The following is a 14,282-nucleotide window of genomic DNA, read 5'->3' as shown; positions in this document are numbered from 1 at the left end:
TATGATTAATAATATACATTTTTAAATTTAAAAGTGAGGATGAAAGGATTTCTGCTTTCAGTCAGATTGACCAAATTACACACAGACATTGAATGCAGCACATGTTTGTCCCGAGAGCTATAGAAACACGTACTCTGAAGCTATTGGGAGTTTTCTTTTCTTTCTTAGCAGCCTTGATAAGGTCAGCCCAGGTAATAAACCGAACAAACACGCACTTTATATGTGGGCCAAACAAGATAAGCAGTGTCATATGCCCTAAATAAAGTGAAACAACTTCTAGGGTCTATTTTGAGAATGTCTAAAACACATTTGTGTTGTTCTTAAAATACTCTGGTCACAACCGAACCGAACTGAAATACTGGAATATAGATCTGCTTTATTATTAGTATACGGTACATGACACACAAGAACTTTTACTTTTAGACTTCAGAGTGTCCTAAAATGCTTTTATTACTTTTCAGACGTGGACACACACATGACTGAACCCTCTGGATGGTTTACTTATAATATGTCTGCACAATACCTTTTTGTTGTGTGGAGCCTGAGCAATCAGCAACAACTTCAAAAGTTCATAAATTACGGTACTAAAACGTGGGCCTTGTTAGGAATCCAACACCACGATGTGATCAAAAAGTACAACAAACTTAATCATAAGGCTGACAAAAAAAAGTTTACAGAGTAGCGTTCATGCGGCGACACTTATCATGTGTAAAATGCATTTGTAAATGGATGATTTCTCTCAGAAATAATCGCATTAGGTACCTTACAATTGAAACTTAAATACTTTTCCAAATAGCACTGAATTAGACATCACCACTGGGCAGGACAGATCGATACATGAAATACTTGTTCATTAAAAACAGAAAAAAAACATGTTTTTATCTTGACTTGGGCTTTTTATGTCTTGTCAATGACAAACATGAACGCTATCCTTGACATGATGAAAATTAAAATCTCGCATGCTTGGTGTATTGGTGAGCCTTTTCCTGCTAGCAGTTTTGAGTTGCTCTAAGTTTGAAATTTAATCTCAAAAACACAAACAAAACCAGCATTAGATGTTTGACTAAAAAAGTTGCAGTAGTTTTACAGATGTTTGCCTGTGGGCCGTCCTCTCAGATGGGTTTGGTGTAGTTGGAGGGGAAAAGGCCTTTTTTGCCCCTTAGCTGACCTTTCCACCAGGTCTGGTCAGAGACCTCCAAAACCTCAATGATATCCCCTGCACTGAACTCCAGCTCGTCCGCCTCTTCTGCCTTGAAATCGTAAAGGGCTCTGGCCTGCGTTGTGTGGGAGGTTTTGCGCTAGATACAACAGAGGAAGATAGAAACTTATCTGTACTCTATATGTTATCAGCTCACTGTCACTGGCTAATTTTCAGCCCAATTTTCAAAGTTTTATTTATTATGTGCAGAGATTTAAAGAGACAGACCTGTCTGAATTTGGGCAAAGAAGAGCCAAATGTAATTTAAAAATGCCCACTAGGGCTTATTATAATTGTTATTCTAGGCTCCTTAGAAGTTGGCGTTTACATAAAAGTGTACAGCAAATCAAAGGTCAAAGACTTAACTACTCTGACTAAAAGTTGTGCATGCACGCCTGAAACTGAAACTGTACAGTCACACAGTCTATATGGACAGGGAGACACTGTATCTTACACACATTTCACAGATCGCAAGTCCCCAGTCATCAGTGTAACCACAGACTTACGCACAGAGTTGTGTACCTGTCGTGGTGCTGGAGAAGGCGCACGGTCAGAACGTGGAAAAATAGGATGAGGAGGTAGAAGCTTATTTGAGTCTCCTCTTTCCTGTTGGGGCATAAACAAGTCACGTTAGCATTTCCCTTATGGCTACCTTGTCATTCTGTGACTCCTGTTAAATCCACTGACAGCACTAATAATGACACAATGACTGTGTACGTTTCCAGGCAGGTTTCAATCTTTAGCCCTTACCTCTTTTTGTGTCTCTTTGAGCAATAGTAGACTCTGTTTGGAGATGGATTTTTTTTTATAGTATTCCACCAGCTGATTGAGTGAGGGAAACTTTTCTGACCACAGGTAGTACTGCCCTCTGCTGTCACGCATCACCCTGAAGTGCTGAACATCTGCTGGATGTCTAAAAGGGTATAAGATGAAAAGTAGGATCCTTTTTATCTGCATTTCCGTATTTCATTCCATGTACTACAATGACTTCATTGATGACTACAATGACTACTTATGTTTGTTCCATCCTTAAAAAATGTGAGACATTGTGCTGTTATACCCTCATCAGCCATTTTATTAGGTACTCCTATTCATCTGCTCATTAGTACAAGTATCTTTTCAGTCAATCACAGTGCCGCAGCAGAAAGTATTTAAGCAATTAGACATGATTAAAACAACCTGCTGCTGTTCTAACTGAGGATCGGAATGGGGAAGAAAGGGGATTTATGTCACTTTGAACATGGCATGATCGTTGGTGTGCATCTCTAGCATTTACAGAAAATGTTCTGAAAAAGAGAAAGAATCCAGTGAGCTGCTGTTCTCTGGGTGGAGAGGAGCTCCAAGCTATTAGGAAGGCAACAGTAACTCAGATAACCACTTATGACCAGAATGTCTCTGAGCACAGAAGTCATTAAACCATGAAACATATGGGCTACAGCAGCAGAAGACCACACCAGGCAGCCTGTCTGAGTATTGTTCCTGACCATATCCATCCCTTTATGACCATAGTGTACCCATTTTCTGACGAGTGCTTCAAGCAGAATAACACGCCATGAAATCATCACGCACTGGTTTCTTGAACATGACAGTGCGTTCACTGTACTCAAATGGCCTCCACAGTCATCAGAGTTCAACCTGGCAGAGCATCTTTGGCAAGTGGTGGAAAGGGAGATTCACATCATGGAAGTGCAGCCAAGAAATGTACAGCAACTGTGCTATTGTGTCAGTGTAAGTGAAAAACTTTGAATGTTTCCAACACTTTGTCCATTCAGAAGGCAAAATGTCAACCTGGTATTAGCAAGTTAAAACTTATCCAGCAGCTGGTGAGTGTCCCTCACACATAAAGGAAACTACTACTTTGTAATTAGGCCAGAGTATTTTTTTTCTTTTGTCCTCAAACAAACAGCCACTATCTCATTGCAGCAACTAGCCACACAGAGGGAGACAGGTAGATGAGGTGAATAAAACAATGTATGCAAATCTAAAAGATGAAACATCTTTATAATTGTAATTATAATTATAATAGTTACATAAAGTTTTTATTTCAAAATTAAATATTCAATTATTTGCTCAGAGGGTTCGCTGTTGTCTGATTAACAATTTAGAGCACAGACATGCATGCATGCACACACACACACGCTGACACACTCGCACTCATACACACACACACACGCATGGACACGCACACACACACACAAATATATGCTGCTACTATATTGCATCAGCACTCAACAGTGCAGTGAAAGAGAAAACATTGATCAACCTATGGCAAGCATACAAAAAAGACCTTAAAGACAAGTTTTGTTTCAATATAAAATTTGAATGCCTCAGGTATTCATCATTTTAGTAGTATCGGTCTGGACCTTAAAAGATTAGCTCATCAATATCAGACTGCTGCAAGCAGGTAAGTTTTAGAGAAAGAACGAAAGTGAATCGTCTGAAGGAAGTGGTTGACTCTTAATTAGCACATATTCATACTTACTCTTGCCCACAACTGTGTGACGGTGAGAAACACTGACAAAAAAAGAATTCCGAGAAGAACAAAATTAAATGGTGAGCAGTGAACATGCAAAGCAAAAAAAAGGTGCGGGACAAAAAATAAACACACACACACACACTGTGTAAATTGCTGTACTGGAAGCCAACATGATAACCACTATAGACAAAAGCGAGCCATTCATGTCTACTGTAATTTCTTCACCCTAAATACAAAACTACATGTCATGTCTTGCAAAGGGGAGAAGGCGTGTTAAATATGCGAGGTATTTCTCCAAAAACTGGAAAGATAGGAGCTCTGTGGAAACCCCAGACAAAGGCTGAGTCACTACATTCCTACATGAAAGGCATCACCAGTGGGCGACGCTCCCCCTCACAGTGACCCTGTGTGACTCCATTTGAAGAAACATTTGCCTCTTTTAAACTACACTGCACACTGTTAGATATATATAATGTTTGTGAAATGGAAGAACAGCAAACGTGTAGAGTTGGCACAGAATTGCAAATGTTAATAGTCTAGCTGTTAGCAGTTGTTAGGCACATAGATTAATCAGTCTGAATACACGATTTTTAGTTAGTGGGGTAAAGATAACCTGCAAACTCAAACATGCTAAATGCACCTGACAGAGATGGAGAAGTCGCCTGGAGCTGGTTTTCGGCTGCTTCGTATGAGAAAGGCCCCCACGGGCTGTGACATCAGTATCTCCTGGGCGTCAGTGCGACTGGTGTTTTCCTGATACCAGCTGGAGTTATTAAGGAGACAGGGGAGAACAGACGTAGGAGATGGGGAGCAGGAAACATAAAGTTCAAGCAGTGACACAAAACCTGATGGTGCTGAAGGAGCTGAGGAGGTAAAAATGCATAATTTGCAGGCAAGAAACAATATAGGATAAAGTGATCACATGCCAAAGTAAGTAAGCAAAATAAGTAAATGTAAGTCAGCTACATAATGTACTTTGAAATTATTAACAGGTGTAAATATGTAAATACAGAAGCTAGAAGGAGGTTAATTTGAAAAAACAAACAAACATATGATTCACATTACCTGGGGATGTGAATGTCGATATAGTTTTTTGGGACAAAGCCCATAGCTCCGTTGTGCTCTGCTCTGTACCAGTTCCCAGATGTTTGCAGAATCTAATTTACACAATCACACAGCACACATACATGAAAACAGTCAGATCGTGTTAACGATCCATTAAAATCTGTCTGTGAGGCCAGCATCATGATTTATTGGTCAAAAATAAACAAAAAGTCTTATTACTTAAAAACACTATGATTATTACAAGTGGTGTTTATTGCCAACATATAGAAAGTACGATATAAGGATTTATGTCACATTTGACCTCTGACCTTTCCTTTAAGGTTAATAGATTGGTCTGAAGGTCAAAGTAATAATAATTCTCCATAAAGCTGTTGAAATCTATGTTTTTTATTGCCATTGTTAGTATTGGCAACATACAGGCAATAGGGAATAATATATAGGGATTCTAAATATCGCATTATTTTATTATGACCTTATTAGGTACATTAAATACATAACAATTTGAACAATTTGTATTTTGGGGGGAAAAATAAAAAAAGTGATCAGAAACATTTTCACATATTATCTATTATTAAACATTTAAACTAATTTACTTAATGATAAAATTAATATGACAAACATACAAAAGCCACATAGTATAAAATAAAAAATAATAACTCTAATTATGCCAAAATGAAGTATGTTAAAATGGTGAAACAGCCACTCCCACCCAGAGCAATGCCTGATCTCTGTGCATCAGCATGCATACATGTCCACCAATCAGCCACAAGCTTAAATTCACTGACAGGTGATGTGAACATTAATGATTCTGCTGGGAAACACTGGTTGTTGACATTTATTCAAATGGATTTTGTTTACCTATCGCCTGATTATACACTGCTGCAAACCAAACACACCCTCCATAGTAATGACGACAGTCCAAAACTGCTCAACTGGAGATGATCCAGGCATCTAGGGGATTCAGCTAAATAACCGTGATCAAAGTGGGACCCACCCCACGACCCACAGGATCCAAAGGATCCTCTGTTATCCTGTCTTGAACAACAGTTTTGTGTCCATGTGCCGATAGAACAATTCTAGTTCAGTGCCACAAGAGGGTTCTTCACTATATTAGGCCAGTTTTGCTAAAGTTGTCACTTACTGGTGTATACTCACAGCCTTCCACTTATTTGCAGATCCCTGTGTGCTGCCAACTAAACTCTGACAATACATAATGCAGATTTTGGAGTACAACTGAAAATAATATCACAGACACTCAAGCTACAGCAGTTATAGTGATCTCTGGTGAATGCCAATCAAGTTGCATGGTCCTGGTCTGTGAACACAGGTTCTCACTTAATGACACTGGGCTCTGCTCCTAACAGTGTGGCAGAAATATGGACTCGAGTGTCCCACTGGAGGTAATTTCATTGGCAGTGTTCCTCCTGCAGTGGCGGTCCTAGCCTGTTTGGTGCCCTGGGCGAACACCCCCTCTGCCGCCCCTCTACCCCAACCCCCGACCGACACAGAAAATATATTAAGGATTATACATTAACATATTTTATTGTAAAAACTGTTGTCGGAACCATACTGAATTTAACCTAACATAAACACACACACACACATATATATATGAAGAGAGAGAGAGAGTACGCATAGCGTGCAAACAGCTAACTAACAGCCATTATACAATGAGAATAGGACAAATCAACAATTCCCACCCCCTCCATGACGTACTGACTACTCACGGGAGCACGTTCAGTGAGAGACTGAGATTACCGAAAAGCACCACTGAATGACACAGGAAGTCATTTCTGCCCATGGCCATCTCCCTGTACAACACCTCCATCTAACACACTGTAAACACTGCAGTAGTTACAGCCTTTTCACACATGCGCTTTTCTACTCCGTAATATTCTTGTCAATTTTCTTCATATTTATTTATAATAACCTCTGTTAATCCTTGATATTTATAATTGAGTGATCTGATATATTAGTGCTAATTTCTTAAATGTGTAAAATCTGTAACATAATGTGTTGTTTGGGGTTTAGTCTGTTACTGTTACTATTTTTACCATTTCTTCTTGGAGCAACTGTAACCCACATAATTTCCTTAGGGATTAATAAAGTATTCTTAATATGATTCTGATTGTTTCAGGATGACCTGCCATTATCCAATCACACATCTGCTTACCTGTATCTTTTGCTAATTTCTCCTCCTCTTCTTTTCTCTTTTTTCTAAACTGAAAACCTGATGGCTTTGAACTTTTCTTTTCCGTCTTCCATTGGTTTTAATTTTGCAATCTAGTATGAACACCCTTCCCCCAACCCGAGGATCACCACAACATAACCTAATGGACCTACACCTTAGTTCCCAGATTCACTTTGTCTAAGGTTTATTTTTGGGATTTCGCACAACCCAGGATTCAAATCATGAATACATAATGGGCTTGGATTTACAACATTATGAATGAAATATGCTCTATTTGGAAGCAGCCGGCCCCCCTCCCCTATCGACAGGTTGTGTGTGAGACTTTAAATCATCAAACTGTAAATTATAAATTTTAGATTCTTATTGATCCCTTTACACCTGGTCCTAAAGTGTATATTTATTTTCTTACTCTTCTTATATTTATTGTTTCTTTACTTGCACTGCTGTAACTGAAGCCTCGTCGTCTCGTCTCTCTATATACTTACTGTATATAGCGGAGATGACAATAAAGTTTACTTTGACTTCAGCAGCACCTCGCAAACGGAGGGTGCCCTTACTCCGCGCAAATGGCAGTGAGAACACCAATCGGTGCCTATGCCATCCCCAAAATGACCTGGCATGATGTCGGGGCAGCATGGGTACGAGCAACGTTTTTTGCCGACGCCCATGATGCCGCACCCACCACGATGCCACCCCGGGCAACCGCCCATGTTGCCCGTATCAAAAAACACTACTGTCCTCCTGTTGCGCCTCACAGAAAGGAGCACATAAGGGTCGTGCTGCTGGGCTGATGCCCTTCTGCGACCCTATTCAGATCTTCCTGTGCAGAGATGGGCAGTAACTGTAATCCTATTAACGAGTAAAGTAAGGGATTACTATTGCATGCATTACTAAATCATGATTTTGTTTGTGAGAGTGTCTCATGAAAATGACATACGAGCATGTGACGTCTGTGGCAGCAACAGATCAACAATGGATTATATGGAGTGTGTGAGAGAGAACAACCATGCAGCGTTTAAAGCTTGGAAGTACTGACATTACTTTGAGTTTGATTCTGTAAAAAGTGACAAAAACATTAACATTAGCTGTACACTCTGTGTGGGAAAAAACTTTTCTACAGCAAAAAATTAAACTTCAAATCAGAGCAAGTACCGAGCAAGCCGCCATGGGAATATGAAATTCCCAGAGAAACCCCCAGATCCCCCCACTGACATGATCGCTGCAGCACTGGGCAAACCTCCACCCGCCCCACTGCTGCTAAACAGGTGAAAATAGATTTAAGAGCAACAGGACTCAGTGCGGCTGAATCTTCGATTTTGTTTATTTTTTGTTGTGTTTTAATTGAGTCTGTTTGAAAAAGTGAGTGTAAACACAAAACATTGTTTTATCTTATATGCTGGAATATTTATATGCATATTTTTATGCACATTGCTTGATGCAATGTGCATAAAGTTTAAAGATTAAACTAATAAAAAAAGGAGACATTTATTTGATTCAATTTTATATCATGGATTATATAGAAAAAATAGAATTGGTCTGAAAGGTCTATTGCTTTATAACATGTTCAGGTTGTGTATCATGTTTTTTTAAAGTAACTAAGTAATAACGTAACTAATTACTTTGGAAAATAAATAATCAGTAAAGTAACAGGATTACCCTCTTGGACAAGTAATCAGTAATTAGTAACTAATTACTTTTTTCAAGTAACTTGTCCAACACTGTCCTCGTGTAACAGCCTGTCTCCTTGTATCTCCTTCTACACTCCTGAGACTGTGCTGGAAGACACAGCAACACTTCCCTCCTGTAAGAGTCAGACATGTACAACCTGAATGGGCTGCAGGTGTTGTCTGGTGCTATCAGCAGTGACAAGGAAACGAATAAAAAGGCAAAACTCTAGGAAAATTCAGGGGAGCTACGGAGAAATCGCCTGCAAAACCATTTTATTTGGGGGTTGTCTTGTTACTTCTTCAAGTGTATCGGTTGTCACTGTCACATGCACTAACCGTGCTTTAAGTTTCCCTGAAGATGCATGATTATGTAGAGACTTTGTGTTTTACTGTGATGTTCAAGTGTTCCAGTAAAGCTTTATAGTAGTGTTTATATCTATAGATAAAGATAAAGATATAGATATAGATATAGATGGGTCCTTTTAAGCCATTTTCTAGGCCAAAGTACCAGATGGCCTACACTGTAGAAACTGAGAATATTTTTTCTCTCAGTTATGATTAGTTCTGTGTGTGTGTGTTGTGGTTTGCCTGTGTGAGATAGCTGTGGGTGTTTGTGAAAGTTATTTAGAGGCTGAGTTTTTGCTGATCCATTTCCTTGTATACCTTTTGTGTATATCCACATGCTATACACCAATACACCGATGGAAGTGTTTTAATGCCGGGTGCAGTGGATTTACATGAGCTAAATGCTGCAGTGCACAAATAAAATTGGCTCGCCCTGCAGCGGGTTACAAAAACCAACACCTTTTTACAGGAGACCTCACTTTTAACAGCTTTTCTGAGAGGTTTACACCGGAACAACATCGAAATGTTTTTCCATTGTTCACATAGTTTGAAACGTATTATAACAATAAAGCACCCAGATTAAGTTTGCAGGTGTATATACATGAACTAATGCTTCAGCAAGGTGCTGAGTTAACAAAAGCGATGTGTGAAAGCTGCGTCGAGTCATTGTAGCTGTTTGTCTGCTAGTTTGATGTTATCTGTGCGTTCACCTCTGCTATATGATTTTACTTTTTGATTCTGTCAAGAAGATATAAAGATTTTGTTGCAATGGCAACGTAAACAGGAAGGAAACTCGGACTTAAGCAGCAGGATGCAGTCGTGGTTGGCTGCACAGAGAACTGAAGAGCGCTTCAGAGAATAGTACAGTGCACCATTGTTGCACAAGAGTGATAAAACACTAATCTACATGGAAATACTCTGCTTTATACTCAACATATATATAAAATCGGACATTTGAATGTTTTTGTATGCTGACAACTTTTTATGACTTTTGTGAAGAGCGATGTTGCTAAAAACAAACCAAGGAAGTGTTTGCATGTCTGTGTGTGTGTGATCCTTACTTTCAAGCAGTCTCCTCTTTTGAAGCTCAGGTCATCCTCCGCTTTAGCTTCAAAGTCAAACTTGGCCGTAGCCTCCATCGTAGACAAACCTAAGAAGAGATGAAGAAACAAAAGGTTAGAAGTACTCCAGTGTGTTCAGATGAAATGATTAACGAGCTGGGAAAACAGACGTGTGTAAGTCAAAATCAAAAGAAACATTGCACTGACATCAGTTGGTGTTCTTCTAGTATCTTAATGGACGGAATAATTCCCCACTCAATCAAGGACAGTCGCTATGTCTTTTCCCTTGCGTCCCTCCAGACTACAACCTGTGTTAGCACCTCTACAACAAAATCCTTTAAGCGCCCGTAAAGCATAAGTTCTCACCTTGAATTTTGTCCACACACACACACACACACACACACACACACACACACACACACACACACACACACACACACACACACACACACACACACACACACACACACAAACAGTGTTATTTGAAGGGCTGTGCAATGTGTCTTCAGAGAATCAGGAGCAATGCGGCTGCTCGGAAAACAGGAGGGCAGCTGGCCATAACTCAAAATGACGACCTGTCAAGTACCTCATCAAAGAGCCAAAAATGTTGGGTTTACTCACCCGCCTTTGTACTGTTCTCCAGACAGAGCTGAGTTCATGCGGCTTACGAAGAGAAGTGACAAATTTACAATGAGAGATGACGAACTCCCTGTCAGTTCACAGGAAACGCACTGTCACCTCTGGCCAGCATACACTCACACGCACTGAAATACACACAGTGCAGAGATGCATACAAACAGATAGGAGCTCAGGCTCGGCGTCAATTAACAATATAAAGTGGAAGACATGTCAGTGTACGACAGCTGAATTTTAATGCTCCTTTATTAATGCTCATCTGTGCTGCAGCTGAGTATTAATAGCTCTCTTCAACCTTTACCCACACCATGTGACTTTAGTGGTAATAAAGATGGTCACCAAAAACAAATCTATCAAATCTATAGTTACTGGATGTTTGAAAGACTTCTTTAGTTTTTTTTTTTTTTTTAAACTTACCATAGTCGATCAGGTCACATGTCCATTTTGTTCACCTCACTGTTTGCTGGAGCTTGCTCACCTGTGAGTTACTGAGAAGCATTTCTCTGGGCTATAATCAGGTAGGTTTCCCCCTCCCTCACTCATTCGCCTAATTTGCTTGTCCCAGAGCTGGTGTGCTCCCTGTGATCAGCCAGAAAAAATATTCCCATCACAAAGTAAATACTGCAGTCACTTTTTGGCAAGTGACTTTTATATATCTTTATTTTTCTAGGTTAAATGTCTCATTGACATTAAAAATGTCTGGGGTTTTTGGAGAGGTCGGGCAAAAAAAACGCAGCAAAGAAAATATTATAATTCTATAAAGTTACTGCAAACAGTCAAAATCAACTGGATTTATTATAATATAGATAAAATATGTAGGTCATTATTTTATATGTAACTATAAATCATTGCCTAAAGTCTGTTTACCTATATAAACAAAGACTTAAAAAAAAGGTTAAAAAAGCACAACACTGGCCTTTTCCCAGCTGAAGCAGACAGGCAGGCCTTCAGCTGTGATAAAGTTATTTGTTTATTTATTTAAGTCTCTGTCTGTCACAGGTGCCTGAGGTGTTGTAACAAGTGCGTTCATCGACATACTATGGCTGGCTTGTGGTTGCACCCATGACATTTTAAGCACAGTAGTGTAGAAGAAGTAGAAGTATTTCATTTTTATTTTGTCTTTCTTTGGCTGGTGTTGCTTTGTTACTCTTTCCTCACTCTGGTTTCACAGGTTGCTTTATTACACAGAGTTAGTTTTAATAATAATAATAATAATGGATTGGATTTATACAGCGCTTTTCAAAGCACTTTACAATGCCACTATTCATTCACTCTCGCATTCACACACTGGTAGAGGCAAGCTACGGTTGTAGCCACAGCTGCCCTGGGGCAGACTGACAGAAGCGAGGCTGCCATATCGCACCATCGGCCCCTCTGGCCAACACCAGTAGGCAGTAGGGTAAAGTGTCTTGCCCAAGGACACAACGACCAGGACAGAGACCCCGGGAATCGAACCGGCGACCTTCCGGTTACAGGATACGCTTCCCAAACCCCCTGAGCCACGTCTGGTTCTACTTGAAATTTGCACAATAACAGCTTTGTTTTTTTAATGTGGCCATTGCTGCTTCTCCTTGGATCTACACAGCTTGTCATTGTGTGCCAAGTTTATTTTGTGGATTCTCTGTGTTTCTCATGTCAGAGGTTTTCCACCAGACAAGGCAGGCAAGCAAGCAGTGGACCTGAGGACTGCCAGATAAGAGAGGATGGGTTAGTGGCACTTGGTGTCAGATATGGCCTCTGAGACAAGGGAATGAACTTAAGAAGCCAGCTTTATTGCTCAACTTGGAAACTCAAACTAAATAAAAATAAAATAAAATAATAAAAACTCTAACAAGGAAAAAACTGGGTACTGGAAACTAGATAACATGGAAACTACAGAGTCCAGGGAAAGAGACTGAGGACTAAAATACACACAGGATAACGAGAGGATGGGCAATAGGTGGGAACACAGCTGGAACTAAGAAAGAACAACACTTTTAATATATTTGTATATGTGTGTTTTATACATGGTCTGTTTATTACCTTATTTGTGTCGCTAAGTGTTGCTTTTTGTGTTTGTAAAGGTTGTATTTAAGGATTTAATTAGGGTGATTTAATTCGATTTAATTCGATTTAATTAGGGTGTAATTATACTCACTTTTCACACATGACTGTTCACCAATCCACACCAGTAACACCATTATAAAATTTGCTGATGACACCACCATCATAGGACTGATCGACAACAACGATGATTCAGCCTACAGAGAGCAGGTTCAGCATCTGAAGCAATGGTGTGACGACAACAACCTGCATCTGAACGCAGCCAAGACCAAGGAGATGTAATCGACTGCAGAAGAACAAAGCGATCTGAGCACTCTACCCTCTACATTGATGGGGAGGAGGTAGAAAGGGTAGAAAGCTTTAAGTTCCTCGGAGTCCACATCTCGGCCGACCTTACCTGGTCCACAAACATCTCCCACCAGGTAGGGAAAGCACAACAAAGGCTGTACTTCCTCAGGAAACTACGTCAGGCCCAATTACCCCAAAGACTGCTAGTAAACTTCTACCGCTCCACCATCGAAAGCCTTCTGACTTACTGCTGCACACTCTGGTTCAACTGCTGCACCGTGGAGGACAAGAGGAAACTGCAGCGGGTGATGAGGGCAGCAGAGCGAGCAATCGGCACCTCACTAACCCCCTTCAGAGACATCTATACTGGCAGACTTCAGCAGAAAGCCAGCATCATCATCAAAGACCTCTCGCACCCTGTACACTCACTGATCACACTGCACCTCTCAGTGCACCTGCTAGTTAGATGGCATGTATGTGTATGTATATAGATGTAAGCGTGTATGTGGAAATATGTGTGTGTGTAGGCATGTACAGATGCATATATGTATATATACACACATATATATTTATTTGTGTATGTGCGTGTATGTTTGCAGGTGTATGTATAACTTGTACATATCTTCTTGTGTAAATGTAAATTTGTCTGTTATTGTGTAAATACTTACGCTATTGTGTACTTCACACACGTGGAGAAATGCCAAACTGCCTTTCATTGTTCTTGTAACAGTGACAATAAAAAGCTATTCTATTCTATTCTATTGTTGTTTGGAGGGACCAAACAGTTTGTGACCGCTGTGCTGTTGTGATTTATGTTGGATAATGTTGGATATTAAGATGAACTGTGGAACAGCAAATGCAATCAATGGTGAGCAATGCATGCTTAAGCTGACTAGATAAGCAACACTGGAGTTATTGGATTTTATCAGTACCTCAGGTTTTCATTCATACCAGTGGCATCGCGTCAAACTGGCCACTAAACACCTCAGTGGCTATAAGCGTAGGCTTAGCCTCTACATTAGACAATGGTTGGACCAACCAATGCTGGAGGCCCCCTGCAGATGTTTTGTTAGGGCCCCAACAAGCTTGTAAATTGGTTGAAGTCCAAGTGTTTTTGTTGCTTGCATCATGATAGTTGAGTATCATGAATATTAAGCCAAGCTGCCATTAACTAAATCCAGCTGACAGTAATTTTACACGTTTTCATTTTTCCTCTTCGCTGAACAGGACTGCCTGCTGTTGACCAGTAATAGCTTGACCTTTATTATGCAGTACGTTGGTGCTCGGTTTTAGTGTGTGTTGTGCGAATGTG

General features: G+C 40.1%; 1 protein-coding gene across 1 annotated transcript; it reads right to left on the bottom strand.

The window, feature by feature from the left end:
* Positions 1-356: 356 nt before the first annotated feature.
* Positions 357-11,322, bottom strand: grap2b (GRB2 related adaptor protein 2b). Its single transcript, XM_040003958.1, has 7 exons — positions 10,625-11,322; positions 10,004-10,092; positions 4,740-4,831; positions 4,315-4,437; positions 1,949-2,111; positions 1,721-1,804; positions 357-1,298 (listed from the first exon to the last, which is right to left on the bottom strand). Exons 2-7 carry the CDS (start codon positions 10,079-10,081, stop codon positions 1,113-1,115), a joined length of 726 nt encoding a protein of 241 aa, XP_039859892.1. The 5' UTR covers positions 10,082-10,092; positions 10,625-11,322; the 3' UTR covers positions 357-1,112.
* Between the last annotated feature and the right edge of the window lie 2,960 nt (positions 11,323-14,282).

Source organism: Simochromis diagramma, unplaced genomic scaffold, assembly GCF_900408965.1.
Source record: "Simochromis diagramma unplaced genomic scaffold, fSimDia1.1 OVJJ01000325.1, whole genome shotgun sequence".
NCBI classification, from domain to species: Eukaryota; Metazoa; Chordata; class Actinopteri; order Cichliformes; family Cichlidae; genus Simochromis; species Simochromis diagramma.
The sequence above is the reverse complement of the archived record's forward strand: the minus strand, read 5'-3'. Positions and strand labels throughout refer to the sequence as shown.